The 18,751-nt window shown below is 37.4% G+C and overlaps 1 protein-coding gene across 2 annotated transcripts; it reads left to right on the forward strand.

Moving 5' to 3' along the window:
- Positions 1–87: 87 nt before the first annotated feature.
- On the forward strand, positions 88–17,941 carry BTLA (B and T lymphocyte associated). 2 transcript variants are annotated; one of them, XM_080601253.1, is made up of 6 exons: positions 88–5,847; positions 12,442–12,750; positions 13,921–13,956; positions 15,191–15,328; positions 16,234–16,280; positions 17,380–17,941. In XM_080601253.1, the coding sequence occupies exons 1-6, from the start codon at positions 5,763–5,765 to the stop codon at positions 17,704–17,706; spliced, it is 942 nt and encodes a 313-aa protein (XP_080457379.1). In that variant the 5' UTR covers positions 88–5,762; the 3' UTR covers positions 17,707–17,941. The 2 variants fall into 2 exon arrangements, with proteins under 2 accessions (XP_080457379.1, XP_080457380.1); XM_080601254.1 differs by lacking the exon at positions 15,191–15,328.
- The last annotated feature ends 810 nt before the right edge of the window (positions 17,942–18,751 follow it).

The raw sequence follows: 18,751 nt of genomic DNA on the forward strand, positions 1-18,751 counted from the left end.
ACAACAGGAACGCAAGGCAGTGGAAATGGTTGGTGACATTGCAAAGGAAAGATGCGCCCATGCCGTTGTTTTAGCTTGAAGTAGTATTGCTCTATTTTGATGCAGGTTGACTGTTGATGCAGGTTGACTGCTGATGCATCTATACAATCACACTGAAGTATGTTTCAGGACTGAATATACAGAATCCCTGTTGCCAGTCACGTATGTGACTTTTCCTTGTGACAGAAATTCCCTAATCACGCCTCCGGTTGCAAGTGAATGCTGAGTGAAATAATTGCTATGCATTTTGAAATTACAGTAAGTGATCTGTAGGTATAGGATGCTGTAGCTGCCTAATGCTTCAGATCTTTTCAGGAAGGGCTTCTGCAACATGGAACAATCAGGTCCTTCCAAACTACCCGCAAAAAGGTCAGCATTTGATCTCTGACTCCCTTACAGACTTAAAAAAAAAAAAGAGCAAAAACTTAAGCCTGTCAAAATAATCAAGTGGGGGGTTTGATTATTTTCAAGGTCCTTTTCCTGAATTCTTCATTGGCTTGACATCTCGTGATAGATCAGTGAGAAACTTCTGCAGCCCCTTGATTCATGAGTTTATTAATCATTAATTTCCTATTCTCAGTCATGTTCAGGTGTCAGCCCTTTTAAATCAGGTTGCTTTTTGTTGCCCTTATACCAAATGGAAAAGCACAAGAGAAGTAAACATACCCTTTTGTAAAGTTTTCTTGCATGGGTAATTCCTCTTTGAAAGAAGGTTACGTATAGTTGCTGAATCAATGCATCGGTAAGAAAGCGTGTGGAAGCTGCTGCAGAATCAGGTGAGGTATGCGTTTAAAGTTTGCTAACTCAGCCTTGCTAAATTCTTACAATGACAATTTACTTTCCTAAGTGAATCACATGGTTTAACCCATATCCAAGGTGCAGTAGGGCTACGTCTACAATAACTGCTTTCAGGCCACATTTATACTGTTAGTTAGGTTTGGCATTTGTCATTTACGTAGGCTGGACAGCAGAGACTGGAGGATAGTCTGTGGAAGTTCTGCTTAAGTCAGGTAAGGACTTTTTTCTGCCTATCCTGCAACTTCTCTCTGTCTACAAGGGGTCTGGAATTTATGGGTCTTCCAGTGGTAAGGACACTACTTTTGTATTCAAAAGCAGATGGTAGCACATCTCACAAGCACAAGGTACAGACTCTGAGATGGGATAGAGAGCTTCTGCAATTGTCACTCAGGCTTGTCAGAGGGCAGCCTCAAGAACAATCCTAAGCGTTATAGATCAAGTACAAAATAGAATTGTATTAAGTATAAAATAGAAAATTAAGTATAAAATAAAATTATTAAAAAATCCTGAATATCCATTTCAGTCTCATCTATTTTTGAGATGAGCTTTTGAGTCTCCCAGCTACATGCTCACTTTCAGTTTCAGAAAACAGAAAAAAAATGAAGATTTAGTCTTGCAAAAGAACATCCGTCTTGTTTGAAGTTCTCAGCTAGAGCTGGAGGAGTCCATAAGGGAGATTACTGGTTTCAGTTCGTCTGTAAAACCTGTCATCAGCTGAGCCAAACAACCCAAGCAATTTAAATTCCTAATTTAGATGTATATCGGTACTTGCTCTATGTGTCTTTTCCAGCTCAGCAGCACACAGGTAGGGACAGGATGTAAGACCAGAGGACTACTTAAGTGCAGTGAAGCGACCAGTACTCTTCTATTATCTTGTGCTCCATGCACTAAATAAGAGCACACATTCATTAGGAAGTTCCTACCATCACTCAGTGGATACTTTCTCTATCTGATCTTTCCCTTCCATAAGAACCACTATGTTCCTGAGGAAAATAAGGATTTATTTTTTTTCAGTTAACCAATAAAGTATCTTATAGCAATGCAGGGGAGAGAGAGTGTCATTCAGCATTTCTGTTCGAAGCTGGAGAAAAAAATAATTGGGACCTTTAGAGGCTGTTAGGGTTTCTTTATATATTGGTTTGCCTCAATGTTTTTTAATCTGTCCTTCAGTGTACAAAATAGCTCCCATATTCAGTATTAGATTTCACTACAGTAAATGAGACTGCCTCACTTTAATTCTTTCATAATTAGCCTTAAATTGCTTCCTCTCTCCCCTTATTTCTGAAACCTGTCATTACCATAAAATGCATCCAATAGCTGGAATACCCATGCTTGCCCTTACTGAGGCGTTTTACGTACAACAAAACCTTGAGCATCTTTTTAACCTTCACCTTATTGAACGAAGAGCCTTGCCAAGAGCCTTCAGGCCCTTGCTCATCCTGCACTTTAGAACCTGACCCAAGATATACACGTGCCAATTTATCGAAACCTAGCTCATCTGCTTAAACTGAATTTGCACAGGAAGAGCAGGGAGATGCAGAAAACCTCGTGATAAAGGGAGAAGCTTGTAAAGAAAAGAAGTAACCGATCCCTCGTTCAGCAGTGAGTTACACTAATACGAGATGGGAACAGGCCGCAGGGACACTTACTGCGAGCTGCATGATCATTAGCAACAAACAAGTAGCTGGATGGAAAAAGTTTGCTGAGAGACTAAATTATTTCATTTCTTGAAGATACTAAATCTTCTTCATATAGTGTTATGAAGGTAATTTTCAGCAGACTTACTGGAGGCCACTATCTAAATGCCATGTGTGTGATCAGAGGTCAATGCCTAACTACCTGGAAAAAGGGAGAATAGAAACCCAAAACACAAACTGTCTTGTCAGAAGGAAAACTGAAGTGGAACAGAAGGAGCATTACATATTACACAGAAGTTTTTCCCCCAATTACGTACAGGAAAGAAGAAACAGACATGACCAAGTGGACTGAATCAGGTGAAGAAAGCTTCTATTAACAGCAATCCTCCAATGTTTAAGACTGTCCAAACTTGACTTTGTGTTCTTGGAACCCCTTCTGACAGTAGTGTCCAGCACACGCATAACTGTGCTAATTGTTGCATTTGTATTGCACTGAATTATCTTCCTTCCTGAAAGACGCGGTGTCTGCTAGGATTCAGCTGAGGTCTGATTTGCATATAGCAAAGAAGTTACTGCACACAGTGGAAGTCAGTGCCATCTAGTGACATCTTTTTCAGCCATCTTCAAACGATCTTGTCTTGAATTAAAGGCATAAACTCCTCCCTCTCCTTGTTACACAGTGTCAGATTAGGACTGTCCTTCCCTTCTTTCATGAATAGTTACCTTATATTTTTATATTTTTATGTTTAAGTTATAGTTATTTTATATTTTCTTAGTGAAGTGTTTTATATACAGGAAAATCTCTGAAATGTGTTTAAAGCAGAACTTAGTATTTTAGTGTCCTAAATTCAGGGAGTTTTTTTTTTTTAATTAGGATATAAATTACCATTTAAAGATATATTAAAAATATTATTTCTAACTTATTGCCATAAAAATAAAAAAAAATAAAATAAAGCTTCCAGGAATGTCTCAAGGAGGTAAGAAAGTCTTAACAAGAAATGTGATAAAAATCAAGTTCTTTGACATCTTTAGGCAGAATCTCAAAAACAACACCAACCAAAAAACCCCCTACTGTTCAACAGAAAGGAAATAAAAAAAATAATAATGCAATGTAAGCAGTGGTAATAGAAGTCACATTTGCCAAATTCTTTTCAAGAAAAGGGCTCCAAAAACATAGATGAGTGCGTAAGATATTTACTATTAATAATACAAAATGAAGAATTCTCATAAACCACCTACATATGCTACATATTGTACAGGAAACACGTGCTCCTTCCTGCGACTGAGACCACCTTCACCTTTCCTGCAAAGTTTGGACACTGCTGTCAGACACATGGTCTGATTTTTGGGTGGTCCTTTGGAGACCCAGGAGCTGGACTCGATCCTTGTGGGTCCCTTCCAACATGAGATATTCTACGAGAGCACGCATCTTACATTTCTGAACACTTTGACATTACCAACAAGGAATTATCCATATAGACATCTAATCTCAAAACACCCTAGAGAACAGACAAACCTTTGCCTTTTCAAAAAACTTGAGTCAGTAGCAAAAGTCTCAGCCCAAACCAGTTGCTGATCTTCCCTTCACATTACTCTTCCACTTTTTGCAGGAAGTTGAGGAAGTCCCTCAAACATTTAACAACATAAATAGGGATCAAACCACAAGCACTAGTTGTCTAAAGCTAGAATTAAAACTCCAAAAAGTTTACAAGGGTCAAAGAACATTAGAAATGCCCTAGGGCTTTCTAACAAGACAAGGATCTGGACGGTAGTAATGAGTCCCCTTCCCATCCCTCAAGGTCTTTCCTGGTTCTCATCAAAACAGGAGGAACAAACTTGAAATTTAAGCATTATTTGCCTATTTTTGAGTGATTATTTTACCTGCTTGTTTTGCTCCCTGATTAAAACTTCATCTTTCTAACGAGAAAGCAAAGATAAAGTGTCAAATACTGATATGACATTTCTGGCATAAACTTTGCCTAAATCAGCATTAACACAACCAGAAATTACACTGACAGAAGCACATCCCTTAATGACCAATTTTACTGTCTAAGCTGGCTATAGATTCAGCCACTAGATGTCTTCACTATTCAGAACTACAATCTGCGTTACTAGTATTTTGTCTTCGGTGGAATCCTGCTGTGTGGGTGGAGTTACACTCCAGTTTTCTTTCATAAATATTTTTCAGTTACACCAGTTTGCAATATTTGTAAGACTATTTCCTCACAAACATCAGTATGATTCTCATGAACATCATGGACTGGACCAGGCACTTCTAACTGGGAAATTTTGGAAATTATTCCCTCCAAAATATCACATATATGTATATATTATGTTCTAACAAGCATCTGTGTTAACGTAGGATTTTATAACTGCAGTATTTTCTTCCCTGGTTTCTATCTGTGGTTGTATTTGCATTATAAGCAGAAGCGGTGCTCACTTCGGCAGCACATATACTAAAACTGGGACGATACAGAGAAGATTAGCATGGCCCCTGCACAAGGATGACACACAAATTCATGAAGCATTCCAATTGCTGTATGTGACATTCCTGTTCAACCTTTGTTTGCTTCTAACTTTATGAGGAACCTCCGCATTAGGTAAAATTTTTGAGAAGTTTGAGATGTTTTATAAATATTTAGAGGGAAAAGTGTCGAGTGCTGATAAAGAGCACACAAAATCCAAACCCCCGTTACTTAGTTTTAACATCATGAGCATGCTAAGGCTTGGAAATAGTCAACTCAATCTCTCATAGTGCAGGCTATCATAAATTTATACAAATTAAGACCATTCAGACATCTGGTTCTGACATCTAACAGGTCAGCTTCCTAATTTGATAATCTTTTATCAAACTAAGATTGAATTAGGGTAATACACAAAGATTGAACAAGTTTAATATACTATTGTGCATACTCTACCTCTGGTATTCTGCTGCTTGTAAAATCGAAGTCTCAAGTGCAGAGCATCTTTTAAAAATAAAAATCACTGGCTCTATTTGTTTCACCCTTCTCTGACTCCGCATACAGTTTAAGATGCTTTGCCTTGAATTGCAGATCACTTCTGACATGTTGTGAAATGATCAAGCAGTTCACATTTCAGCCACAAAAAAACCTACCGCATAACCCATCAGATTTTTGCATACTATATTGCTTCCCCACCCCTTTCTTCCGCACTGTCTTGACAGAAGAGCTAGAAAAGGGAATCAGCTCAAACCTAACAGGATGCAAGAGGCCATCTGAACTGCATTTTTTAAACCTACAGTAACCTGTCATCTACCATGCCCAGAGAATGAAGTCTCCAGTCACGTTGATAAAAAATATCTTACTCTACATCCTTCTAGTAATGCTGGCTCAAAGCAACTATCAAGTTTACGGTAAGATGAGGTCTTATAATTTAATGTGTTTGTAGTTACTAAACATTGAGGGGAAAAAAAACAGAAACCAAAGCAATGCTTAACGTACCTTGGAGATAATCTCTGTCTAGTTTTATTGCTATGTCTGAGACTCCTAATGTGACTAGAGATATTATGACAATTGAAATATTAGGTACCTGGGTAGACCAGAACTCTTGTACTTGAGGACTGAATGCATCTTGTTTCGTGGCCAGAGGCTTTGCTTGCAAGAGGGGCCACACCATTCAAGCATTTGCTTGAAATCCAGGATTCCTGGATCCAGCTCCAAACCAGACCCAGTTCACAGTCAAATTGTCCTTACCAGATAAGTAAGCAGCTTTGGTTGTTTACGTTAACTCAGTCTTAATTTTGATCCCGTTTTCAAATTCGAACCTCCATCGTTTTTAAATGGAAAGGTTCTCCTAATTCAGACTGATGTGAGGACTACGCTCTGCCCAGTTTACTCCCAGTTTTATTTTTATTGCAGAGGTTATTTTGGTTCAAGCTCTTCCATGCTATTCTCATACAGGAGACATAAATATTACTACTGAAAGAAAGGGAGCCATATACATAGGATAATAGCTACTGGCATGGACGCACTCAGCTGCTCTTGGTACATTTTGGGTGTATCAAACAATAGAGTTATCAAAATAACATTTGTTATAAGACACTGCTAAAATTACATAAACAAATTGAACAAGCTATGTGAAGCTTTGTTGACATGCATGACTGACTGTGCAAACCTACAGCATCAAATAGCATTTTTATGAATAAAATACGTCATAAATACTTGCAGAAAAGGTTAAATGAGCATCTGGAGCATCTGCCTGGGAAGGGAAACCCAAATATTTGGCATAAAAGAAAAACATTACTAGGTCAGTTAGATGCAGCTATTTCTTAAATCAGAGTGTGGTCTGAGCTCAGGGACACTACTGAATTGCTTTACAGTTCATTTTCAAGTGACTAAACTAACATCCTTCTGAAGGTGGTGCATCCAGTGCTTATCATCTCCTTCCTACCTCAGTCGAAGCCTTCTCATCTTGTAAAAGTTAACTGCTGTTTCTATTCACTTCAGTATGCCTGCCTGTGCCATCAGCTCCTCACAGTCACCTCTGAATTGTCCAGTTCAGTTTACTAATATAATGGGTGAACTCCCATATTCATCTGACAGGATCCTAGATACAGTTTTTAAAACAGAATACCATTTTTATTATGCTGTTTACTGCATGAATCTTGTTTACGTAGAATCTGTTCCACTAGGTTTTACTCTCTGATCTACATCAAAATGATTTGAGGTCCTCTGAGAGCAATACTAATTCCTTCTGCAGTCTTATCTTACTACAAATATCAGAATTGTATTTATAGGAGCATTACAGAGAGAAAAAAAAAATACTTTGCAAGCCAGTCTCTCTCTATAAATATATATATATATATTTAAATCAGTGTTTTGTATTTACGTTTTAGCCACAGGTTTTCAATCTTTTTTGACTTCTACTGCTTTTAAAAAGTAAACTGAAAGTTAAAGCCAAGTTATTTAAGCTTCTCTTGTTGCAAATCTACCTAAAGTTTCCTGAACCCCTAACAGAAACCAAGTTGACAGTGGCAGATTTCATATACCAAGTTAACGCCAAGCCTATCTTTGTTATATTAGGGAAGGAGAACTAAACAAGTTTTGATAATTTACAAACAGATGGACCTTCCCTTCCTCCCACACCCAGTAATTTTTGTCCAGATAAACACTGCCTCTTTTGAAAGATGACAACATAGGTTATTCCCGCCCAGTTTCACTGAAAGTGGTTGTTGTAGTCTAGACAGCGTATATGAAGTCTACGCAGCATTTTATAACGACAAAAATAAAACTCAGCAAGTCTCCTGTTATCCCAAGAAGCCCCAGCCAGTAACTACGTATGTGGACGTGTCCACTAGTGGCAGACAGTTCCACAAACACCACCTTTACCTATTGGCCCTCTGTGCAGGACAGTCTGCACATCCTAACATTCAGCTAAATCAAACATCTCCATCCTCAAGTTTCAGTCGTTAAAATATAACGGTGTGTTTTCTGCACTTACACAGCTTTCATCAAGGAATTGTTAAAAAAATAAAAAAACACGGCTGTATTTTTAAGACACGGGGAAAAATAACTGAAAAGGATCAAAATGCAATTTCTGTTAGCTAAATAACATTCTTATTCATTTAGCTTATATCACAATTTATTCTCTTCTAAAATATTTTTTAAATCATTCTTTGGAAAGCTTTCTCTGAAGCTGGGAGAAGTCTGACAAAGACCTATAGCCAGGAGTCACTTTCAAAGTCTTCTGTAGTGTTTCTCTTCCTAAGTACACCTTTTCTAAATTCAAGGAGGGAGTATATTTTTCTATGATTCCTCCTCACACCCTATTTCCTATTTGGTTAAATTCTAAAGGGATTTTGCTAAAAGTAATGAAGTTATGAAGATCTTCATATTAAACCTGAAAACCCCTACAAATCAATGTACTTTCTGCTGTAGTTTCTTGCTATAATCTGATCAGAATTAGAATCTTCCCAGAGAGTTGGACCTGAGCTATAACTGTTGCTAGTGCTTCATCATGGTCATAGATAGACCCCAAAATCAGATTTGAACCTAACTGTAGCCATTTATTCCTCATGAATGATTGACATTCATACTTCAGCAATTATCTGCCTTAGGAAATCATGCATATGACATTTTCTCTCTTCCCTTACTCCTCTTCAAAAAAGCAGAGGAAAACGAAATAAAGATAAGTCCTTTAAAACTAAATGCCTCTGAAATTTCAGTTGGAGTTGTTTTAAGTGCTTAGATGACATGGTGTGAATGACGCCCTTTAGAATTCAAAGATTAGAAAGCTCAATTTTTAGCTGTATTTTTTTCTCCTAATGGGTTGACTTAGATAAGTAGAAAGCTGTCTCCTGTTCTCTTTTCTTAACGGATCATGTCATGACTATGCTCTTCTCTAGAGCACGAGGAAAAAATAAAAGTGTTTTTAATAATAAAATTAAAGTATAGACATGAGTATTTCATTATTGTATAAATTACAGAGTACATGCTTTCTCCTGAAATCCTTATCCTAGCAGTGCACTGTACAGAAAATTTTCTTTACCTGTAAAATTAGTCCTAGGTTCAGTAGAGCTTGGCTTGCCACAGCCTATCCAGGAACACGCTCAAGTGACCTAAAATAAAATTTGCTTTTGGTCAATCTGAATCTTACCATGCGCTGTACTTTGAAGGTGATATATAAATCTTTCACATGTTACAGGTTCTTTTATCCTCCTGAAAACTGCCCGTTCAAATATTCACCATGAACACCCATATAGATACATATATACATTATTATATACATTATTAGATTATTCGATATTAGATATTATATTATCTATTTATTAGTATTTATTTATTAGTTATTTATTATATACTATTATATTAGATACATTATTTTATATATATATATATAATAAAACACTGCAAAATTCAGGTTTGGTATAAAACCTTGTAGCTAGTTTCAGATCTCTACTCATAACAGCATTCTATGAAGCATAATTCAATTCATTTCGCAATGTGCTTGAACATGTACAATATAATCAGCAGTTAATGTCTCTAACGTTGACTACTCATAAGGCACAGAAGAATAGACAAAAATTAAGATAAGGGGAAAAGTATTCCAAGCCATGTTTGTGCTCATTCACTAAGTAAGATTTATTGAGTGTTTCCTTCAAATGACAATCAATAAACAGAACGCAGAAGGTTCTATCTCCTTATCAGGTATTTATTTATTTATTTATTTATTTGCCTTTTAAGAAATATACATCTCTTTTTTGCCTCAGAGATTACGGTTTATATTGTTATTTAAATCCCAAATCTTCGCTGAGACCTAATGCTGCTGAATGTTCCTTCCAGCAATCTATGAAAGATAATTTAAAATTTGTCTTAAATATTTTATTCTGCACAAAGGTCCAAAATCTTCTGGTTTTACAAGTATTTTTTTCCACCATTCATTATCCGCATGAAGTTTTTTTGCTACATGGGATTTGGCTTGGGAGATGAGAAAGTTTAACAAGAGATTATAGGGCGTGTTCTTTCTGAATTCCCACACTTGGTTGTTAGAGATACTATATTATAAATATATATATATATATCAATTTTCGTATTATTAATCTTCAAAATAATTCTAGCTGACACTTTCCTAAAGCCTGAATAAGTACTTTTTAATTCTTATTCAGTCGTCTAGGTTTGTTTCTAGCCCACCCCCCCCAAAAAAAAACCAAAAAGCACCCTAATAATTCAACCATCATTCATTATAAGTCACAGAAACATAAAAAAAAAAAAAGCAATTATGATCATTTTTCATATTCCAGTCACTGTTTTGTAATTGGAAGAAAAGAAAAAAATCACTTGAAGGCAACCTAAAGCCCAATCATTTTACACCTCTAAAAGAAAGGTTTTTTTGTAGGTCCTGAGGATGCTGTACAAACACGCACTGAAAAGCAATCAGTAGCTTGTATAGCTCCTGGTTAGCAAGTTCAAAAGGATCATGTTTGACTCACAGGAGAGAGAAAAAAAAAAAAAAAAAAGCAAAACCACCACCAACAAAAAAATAGCACTAAATCAAGTAATCATGTTTACCTACCATCCACAGGCTGCTTGTAAGGGATTCACAATTAAATCAATTTTTAGTAAGTTAAATCTCTTCTCCCAAGTGTACAGCTACACTGAGAAGGGGGTAAAAAAGTACAAACTAGAGGAAATGCAAGACCAAGTAAGACCCTGGAAGAACAGGAGGCTTTATTTACTGGGGTTAATTGACAGAAGGCTGCCAAACTCTTTCACCTGCATCAGCAGATGGAAATGGAGGCTAAAAATCTACAAGTGTGTACAGAGCAATATCATGTAACCTTCCACCTGAATGAGCTTCTGCTGGTCCGTGAGATGGGAGGACTCTTGCCTAGAAATCATGGGCAGGCAGCAATACTACTTCACTCAGCAACAAGTACAATAGAAGATCTCCCACATTGTTTTCCCAAAGCTCAGTGACATGGTAACTCAGGTGGCCTTGTGAAGAAAGCAAGAGCATTGGACTCAGATCCACTAGGTGCCTGGAAATTTTGCTCCAGAAACAATTTTAGCAAATGTGGTTATGTTGTAGTTACACTAGCATGGTGAATGATCATGACCACCTCATGAAGGAACAAAATTGTGGCAAATGTTGGCATAGATATTTGGGAAAAAAATTGAATGCTTTAGAGCAATAGGTAACATTGATAAGACATTTTGCTTTCCAACTATCCATACAACCAATGTTCATCTGAGTTCATAGGATTAAGTACCCTGTTGCAAGTGAATACCATTGGATACACAGAATTTGCTAAATGCTTAACCAAGAGCAGCAAAATGCTATCCTACAGTTGATGGGTATGAATACATTTCTCCTCAAAACTCGGTTTTATGAAGTGCTCTAAAATTTCTCTCTGGTATGGAATAGCCTGAGATTTGTAGCAGACGGGCTTGCAAACTAGAGGTCATCTAGGTGAAGATGTTTAATCTGGCCATCCCAAATTCTTAAATATACCACCCAGCTATTCACAAGGATTGCTGTACCACTTGCGTAAAAATCCTGTCTGGCGTTGCAGGTGAGACAGTCTGCCTGAGCCATTTGGCATCACAGTTAGACGCCAGCTACCTTGGGTCCCAGAGGCTCTGTCCCTTGAAACAGCACTGGCTGCTGACAGACAGATCCTTCCCTTCTCCATGCTGCTCTTTCCTCCCATACACCTTTCTCCTACCTACAAAACTTTTCTTAAAAATCTTTACTGTTTTTTCCACTCCCCTCTACCAACTGGAAGATACAGATACACCTACCATTTCTTGCTCCAGAGTTGCTAGCAACCACTCTCTTCAGTGCACAAGCACTCTGAGGATAGGGAGCTCTTGGATATCACATGGTTTTTATTACTGCTACTTATCCAAAGAAATCAAGCACCACAAGAAACAGAAATCTTTAATAAAAGGTCCAGACTTCCAATACTAAGACCCAGAGTAAAGGTGACATACCAGAGTTTGAACACTGAGTTTAACAAACCTTTACAAAAGCGAAGAAACAGAGATAGGATATATTTATAAATATAATTATTTTCATTATTTCAATTATGACATATCACTACAAAACAAAAGCCTTTACTTTTGCACATTATCAAGAATTGTGAAGTAAACAATAATCTGAAACAAATCTAAAAGTAACAGAAAAGGTCTGTGAGACGGATGACAGGAAAACCTTCTCGGTATATGTTACATATTTTCTCTCCAAACTTCAATTTCAGACTTGACTGAGATATAGACTGATATTTATATCAGAGAGAGAAAGTGGATTTTAACAATCTTCCTAAAAATGAAGGAACCAGGTACTCTTGATTCATCTGCTATGAGTTTCCCATACCAAGATAAGATCTGAAAGTGGACAAGAGAAGTCTTACATACTGAGAGAGAAAAGAAACTGACTAGTGTCATGGAGAGTATATAACAGACTCCACCACCACTGTGATTTTTCTCACATTTTTCTCCTTCTCTAGGATTTGATGCCAGTGATTGTCCAGTAGAAATTCAAGTTCAAAGAAACTCTGAATACATAGCTAATATTGGTAACTCCTTGATCATATACTGTCCAGTTCGTTACTGCAAGGAAAGGCCCTTCATCCAGTGGTGCAAGATAGAGGCGCATGGATGCGTGCCGCTGGATGACAGCAAAGCAGAATGGAATTCCACTGTGTTTACTCTGAAGTTTTTCGCCATTCACCAGAATGATAGCGGGATGTATCGCTGTCAAGCAGCAACGGGCAACTTTTTCAGCGAGAGCAATGAAATAAAGGTTATTGTTGAAGGTGAGGCCCCTTTGTTACAAAAGAGCCCTTTTAAACAAATGGATTCCGTGTACAGGAAAGTTCACTCATGCTGCACGATGGCTTTTCCCAACAAGTTTGTCTGATGTCATAGGAATAGCACAAGATCTGTTGTGCTTCTACTTACCACATTCTTCATGCTTCTATCCTGCTTCTCAGTACTGGAGAAAGAATAAAATAAAGGAATAAAAGGAGGATCTGGAAGAGAAAAGCAAAGCTGCTGACACCAAATGGCCATTAGTGAACTATTTAATTATTTAAAAATATTAGTTGGAGCAAAGAAAGACTGGTTATATGTTATAAGGACTAGACAGGATACAAACGGTCATGTATTCATAGTTGGCAATGCCACACAACAGCAAAGAGGACGAAATAATTCAAGCCTCTTGTTCAGAATGATCTTGCAACAGAGAGATAAAGTATAGCCTTGTACCCAAGAAGTTCAAGAGCGGGAAAGATCACAATAGCTTTAAATGCTCTTAAGGATTTAAGGGCAAGCCAGACGTTCCTATTAATTTAGGCAGTTGGGATGCCAAGTCTAGATTATGTCAAGCCACATTTGCCCTCCTCAACTTTGCTCTGCAGCTAGAAAGTGGTCTGTGTGACCTTAGCGTCCTATTGACCCCAGGTAGCTGAGTTATGAAATTGTTCTGTTGCTAGTTCCTCTCCTGGTAAGTTAATGGACTTTAATACCTTGTTTATTGACAGGAAATGTTGTAGCAAAGTGAGCAACATCAAAATTTATGGTTGTAATGTGATAGCAGACACAGTATTTCCCCAACTCACGTGATACAGGTTTTCCTTGGATGTGAGAAGAAGAGATCCCTGAGTAACTGGGATCAAATGGTATATTCACAAATATCATATCATGAATAAGTGGTGTAATCAATCATTTGCAAAATTTCTTCTCTTGATTTATTTATTTGAATGCCAGAGGTCTGAAACATAGAACCGCTCCGTCAGCTGCGGGAGACCAACACTTCATTCCTCCTCTCCCAAAACATTGTGCCCTTTGCTGGATTTTGTTCCCTCTTCCACCATCAAGCTGAAGGAGAGGTTTGTCGAGACCTCAGTGTGTAGTGCAGAGTACACAACTGCAGAGCAAAATATCAAGTTGCTGTTTCATTTCCCTGTCTTGTTTTTTGCTTTCAGAAAAGTCTGAGAACATTATCACAACTTCATCAGAAAGTAAGTTCTGATTCTTATTTCCTTTTTAAGAGGCGGGAACTAATTTGTGTTGCTATAAATTTCTAAGTAGGTTGTTCTACACAGTCAGGACAAATTAAAACTCGTTGCTGAAGAACCATTACTTTCTTCCCAACTCAACAAAATACAGTCTCTCAAGTGTCACAGTTTTCAAGCCCACAACTGTCGAGCAGATAACAGGGACAAAGTCAATCAAATAACCTACTGGTGTGGTAGTCTACACTTCCAACATGCTCTTTAATATCACAGTGACTTATATGGCTTATACTTACAAAGCATTAGGAATCACAGTACACCATCACTTTAACATACCCTGAAGTATGTTTTTTACTCACAGTTGGTTATTGTTCCCAGTACAATTACTGTGAACAGCTCAGCTACTCAAGCCCATATAGGGTTCATCTGCTCGATCTCTTCTGTGATGCTCTTTCTGCATTTCCTGCATCAGAAGACAGCAAACCTCAAAACTGTGCGTCAAGAATCCTTCTTATTTGTAAGAAAGTTCAGTAACATAAATTAGGCATATGACTATCAATACCTTTCTCACACCATTTTCACTCCCACATAGGATACAAGGACAGTTCCTGCGTTCTAATGCATTTCCCCTGGCAGCACTCTTCTCCCCCTCCTACTCTTTTTTTTTTATTTTCCTGCCATGCTTCAAATGAAATCCAAAATTAAGCTCAAGGGCCCATGACTTAAAAGGTTGTAACTTAGAAGTGTCCTAAACTTAACTTAAAGTTAGACCCTTGAAATGATTTATTTGCTGAATGATGCCATGTGCGTATACTATAACAGCATTCATTTCCAGGCTTGGTCATCACATATTTTCACAGCTGATACAAACCTGTCAAAAAACTTCTTATTTTTGTTCTTGCTGTTGTTTACAGTGCAAAGACTACAGAAAAAAAAGAAGAAAGATCATAATGTTAAAATATATTGGAAGCTTAGAGCAGTGCTTTAATTCTGATCCTTTGTTTCTGCCAGCCTTGTGCTGTGCATCATTCTTCAATGACACTTTCCATGCACTTTTCCTTCCAGTACCTTCGTGCTTGGTAATATACGAATGCAGATCGTATCTTGTGAACTGCTTGTTGTACCAAGCTAACGAATGCTTTAATTATATTTAGAAGTCAGTTGCATCAGAAAGAAGTAATGCTAAAAAAAAAAAAAGTTAAATATTATTTTATGCTAATACATGTTAATGCAATTTTAGATACCACTAGCATCTCAGAAGAGTCCCAGGAACCTGGAAAAAACAAGATATTGCACATTATTTATTCTTCAGTATCCGTGGGTCTATGTTGTCCATTCATCTTTATATGCATGTTTTCCTGTCTCAGAAGGTACCATGGTGAGGAATTTTATATCTTATAATCTTATCATATAATCTTTTCCTAGTGTGTATTTTATTACACTCCTTTTCACAGTTTAAAGTTTCATTCAAAGCTCTATTGAAATCCCCTAGTAATTACCCCAGTTAATTTCTGAGATGTCCTTGTCAAGTGCCCCAGTTAGGATACTGAATTTTTTAAAAATTAATTTGTCCCAAGTATTGTTCCCTTCCAGAGAGACAGGAATGGAAGTAAAGTAAGAACAAACCAAATACTCAGACTTTATAATAATTGGATTTTTTCTACTGTTCTTTTGAATATCAAGTTAGAAATAAATAGGACTCTTAGCCATATAAATGCAATCAAGTTCTATCCAGTTACTTTTCTACCTTTCTTTCTGAAGTATCAACTTGTTACAGTATTAATCTCTCCTGTTTTATGGAAACTCTTACACAGCTGCCATGCTCTAAATCAAGAGTGGATTGTGGAGTTCCCCATATCTTAATTTAACTGAAGTGATTATTTGCCTATTATAATCCAATGGATTATTTTATTTTAGGAAAATGAAATTATTTCCTCTTCCAAAAAATTTAGCATGTTTTCTTATAAGGTGGCTTGGGTATTTTTCCATGCCTTTTCACTGAATAGAGAGAAAACTAGCCAGAAGTACACTGGGAATTTCTCTACTCCTCTTCAGAGAAGCTCTGAGGAGCACAGAAATGCATTCTATAAACATATTGGTTTATGTTGATTTGTTTTTATCAGAACAGCAATTCCTAAATCCAGTTTGGAAATAAATTTTTATTCTTTGAGGTGCACTCAATAAGGGAAGGACTGCTTTACTAGTTAATACTCTCTCCATGAGCAGAAGGGCATAATCTCAATGCTTATTTATTGAAAGATCCTTTTTTTTTCTTCTTCCTAGCAAAGCAAAAGAGAACTCCATTAACGCCACAGAGACTAGAGAGCCTGGTATGTTTAAATTTTGCCATTACTGAAGCCTAAAACTGCATAACCATATACTGAGAACAAATCTTCGTGTACTATAAAATGTGGAGTAGGATCAGAGACAGATTTAGTGACCCTCTTGGCGCATGGACAAAATGACTTCCCTGGTGTGAGATATCACCTTGGTTGCGCTGAAGAAAGGAACTAAGAGTCTTAGCCAGAAAAGTACTTTAGGCATCTAAACTCCTATTAAAATGTATTAATTTGTAAGATCATTCCAGTAAGAATTTAGGCACATCTGTTGATGTGCCTCTGTTGACCTGGTTTTGACTGTCTGCGTAAGACAAATGACGCACAGAGTAAGGAAAATGATTGAAAAGACTTTCCTGTGTAGTTAACATGAACTCACTTTTGTAAGCAGTTCTAGAGAAATTAAATGGGCAGAAGGCAGAACATGCAAGATACCACAGGAGTTGATAGCTAGCAGTCACAAGGGAAATATTGGCAGGGATGAAAGGCCACCAAACAGATTGCAGAGCTCCCAAAGGGAGAGGTGGGAGAAAGAAAATTAAAAGCAGTATATTCTAAGTGGTTAGAAAAATGGATGTCAAAGAGGATTTCTTTACAGAGCGATGAATTTATGGAGGAATTTGCAGATTTTTGGAGAAGGAGAAAGATTTATTTGGAGAATAACAAGACATAGGATAAGAGGCAAGAGATTAGGAAATGGGAGAATGGGTGTAATCGGGATAAGATAGTTCGGGGTTTGCAGGTGAAAGTAAAGAAGATTTAATAGGACTGGAAGGAAAAGCCTGAATGAGTGGCATAGAAGTGCTCTCACAAGGATAAATCAGTTTTTCCTTAAGTTGAAATCATGCAAGGAAAGACACGACTGAATTTGGGAAGGGAAATGGAGAAAGGCTAGAGATAAATGTGTGGTTGCTAACTTATTTCAAAGATCAACAGAAAATCCAATGATCAGATGAGTCCAATGCACCTGAGTTCAAAATTAGTTTTAAAGGGACACAGCAAAATGAATAAGATCTTATATGCTCCCTATTTAGCCAGAGCACAAGCAATAACCAGATATGCACAGAGCTGTACCCTGTTCTGCTTTTTGCAGGTCAGAAGTCCAGCAGCTGTTCCATCCCACACTGCTGGGACAACTCAAGCTTCAGATGAAAGCTCTTTGCTTTACTACTCCATGGCTAGTCCACAGCAGCTCTTGCATGCCAACACAATTTATGACAACGATGTTCCTCACTGGAATGCTAAGAGGAGAGCACCTAATGCACCTAATGATCCTTCCATCCCAGCTTCACCTGAAAGCCCAGATGTCCTCATATATGCTACACTAAATCATTCTGCTTCAGCAGAAAAATGCCAGAGAAGGGAACTGTCTGTAGAAAATGAATTTACAGAATATGCCTCCATTAATGTAAATAAATAAATATGACAAGGACTTCTCCAGACTACCATTTTGCATGCTGTCTCAGATCTAGCTTCCCTCCGGGATGCCGTTCCTTTATCTCCCAGGAAAACTTCCTTTTTGTTTAGAAGAACCTGTGGATGCTCCCCGCTACATACCGGAATTAAAAATACAGTCCATGTCGTGTGAATGGGTGGGTATTTCCACTGTGTATTTGTCTCTTAAAGGGGGGAATAAAAAGAAACAGCCAGCTTTCTTATTCTTCCTTTGTTCAGGACTCTAATTCTAGTTTGACTTTGATTTGGTTGTGGTTTGAATATAGACAAAGGAGAAGAGAAGGAGAGGTTTTTCCTAGGATATAAACATGTAAAATGAATCCATGAGGAAGACAATACTGAGACAGATTAATTCCTCCCAAGTAAACGCTAAGAATGTGTGTGGGGCATTTTTTTTTCTGAGTTTCTAAGATAACCCTTCCAAGGATTCTGTTTTTCATTCCAGTTTGTCTCCTTGAAAAATTCTCTGAACACCATGAATGTCTAATCCTCATATTAACCAAGATCTTGTTAACAATCATTTGTTTGTTTCTCGTGGGGAACAGGAGGAGGAAAAGGTTGTTTTCCTTTTACAAAGAAGTCACACGATGTGTGACAAAATGTCAAAATACAGTGTTCTCTTTTTTGCCATTGGTGCGATGATTGGTTAGTTAAGTTGATGCATATTGCTTTTGTCCATGATGAATCAATGGAAATAAATGATAAGCAGCGACCGACCACAATCAAAATCAAAAACTTTTGTTCACTAGTAGCTGTGTGGAACTGTGTCACGCTAAGCTTGCCTCCCAACACTGGCAGAAGAATATCATTATATTTCATGCTCAGGTTCGTGGGAAAGAAGATAAAAAGGATATAAAGACCAAAGCACCATTTGAAGTTTGAGAAGAATGCTCACACCCTTCTTTTGCAGCACTGTGCAGCTAGAGCTTGGATACCACAAATCTGTTCCTGCAAAATAATGCTCTGAAAAATTACTCTTAGCAACGTTTGCACCAAGAGGTTTACGGAAG

Source organism: Anser brachyrhynchus, assembly GCF_964034855.1.
Source record: "Anser brachyrhynchus genome assembly, chromosome: 1".
Lineage (NCBI taxonomy): Eukaryota > Metazoa > Chordata > Aves > Anseriformes > Anatidae > Anser > Anser brachyrhynchus.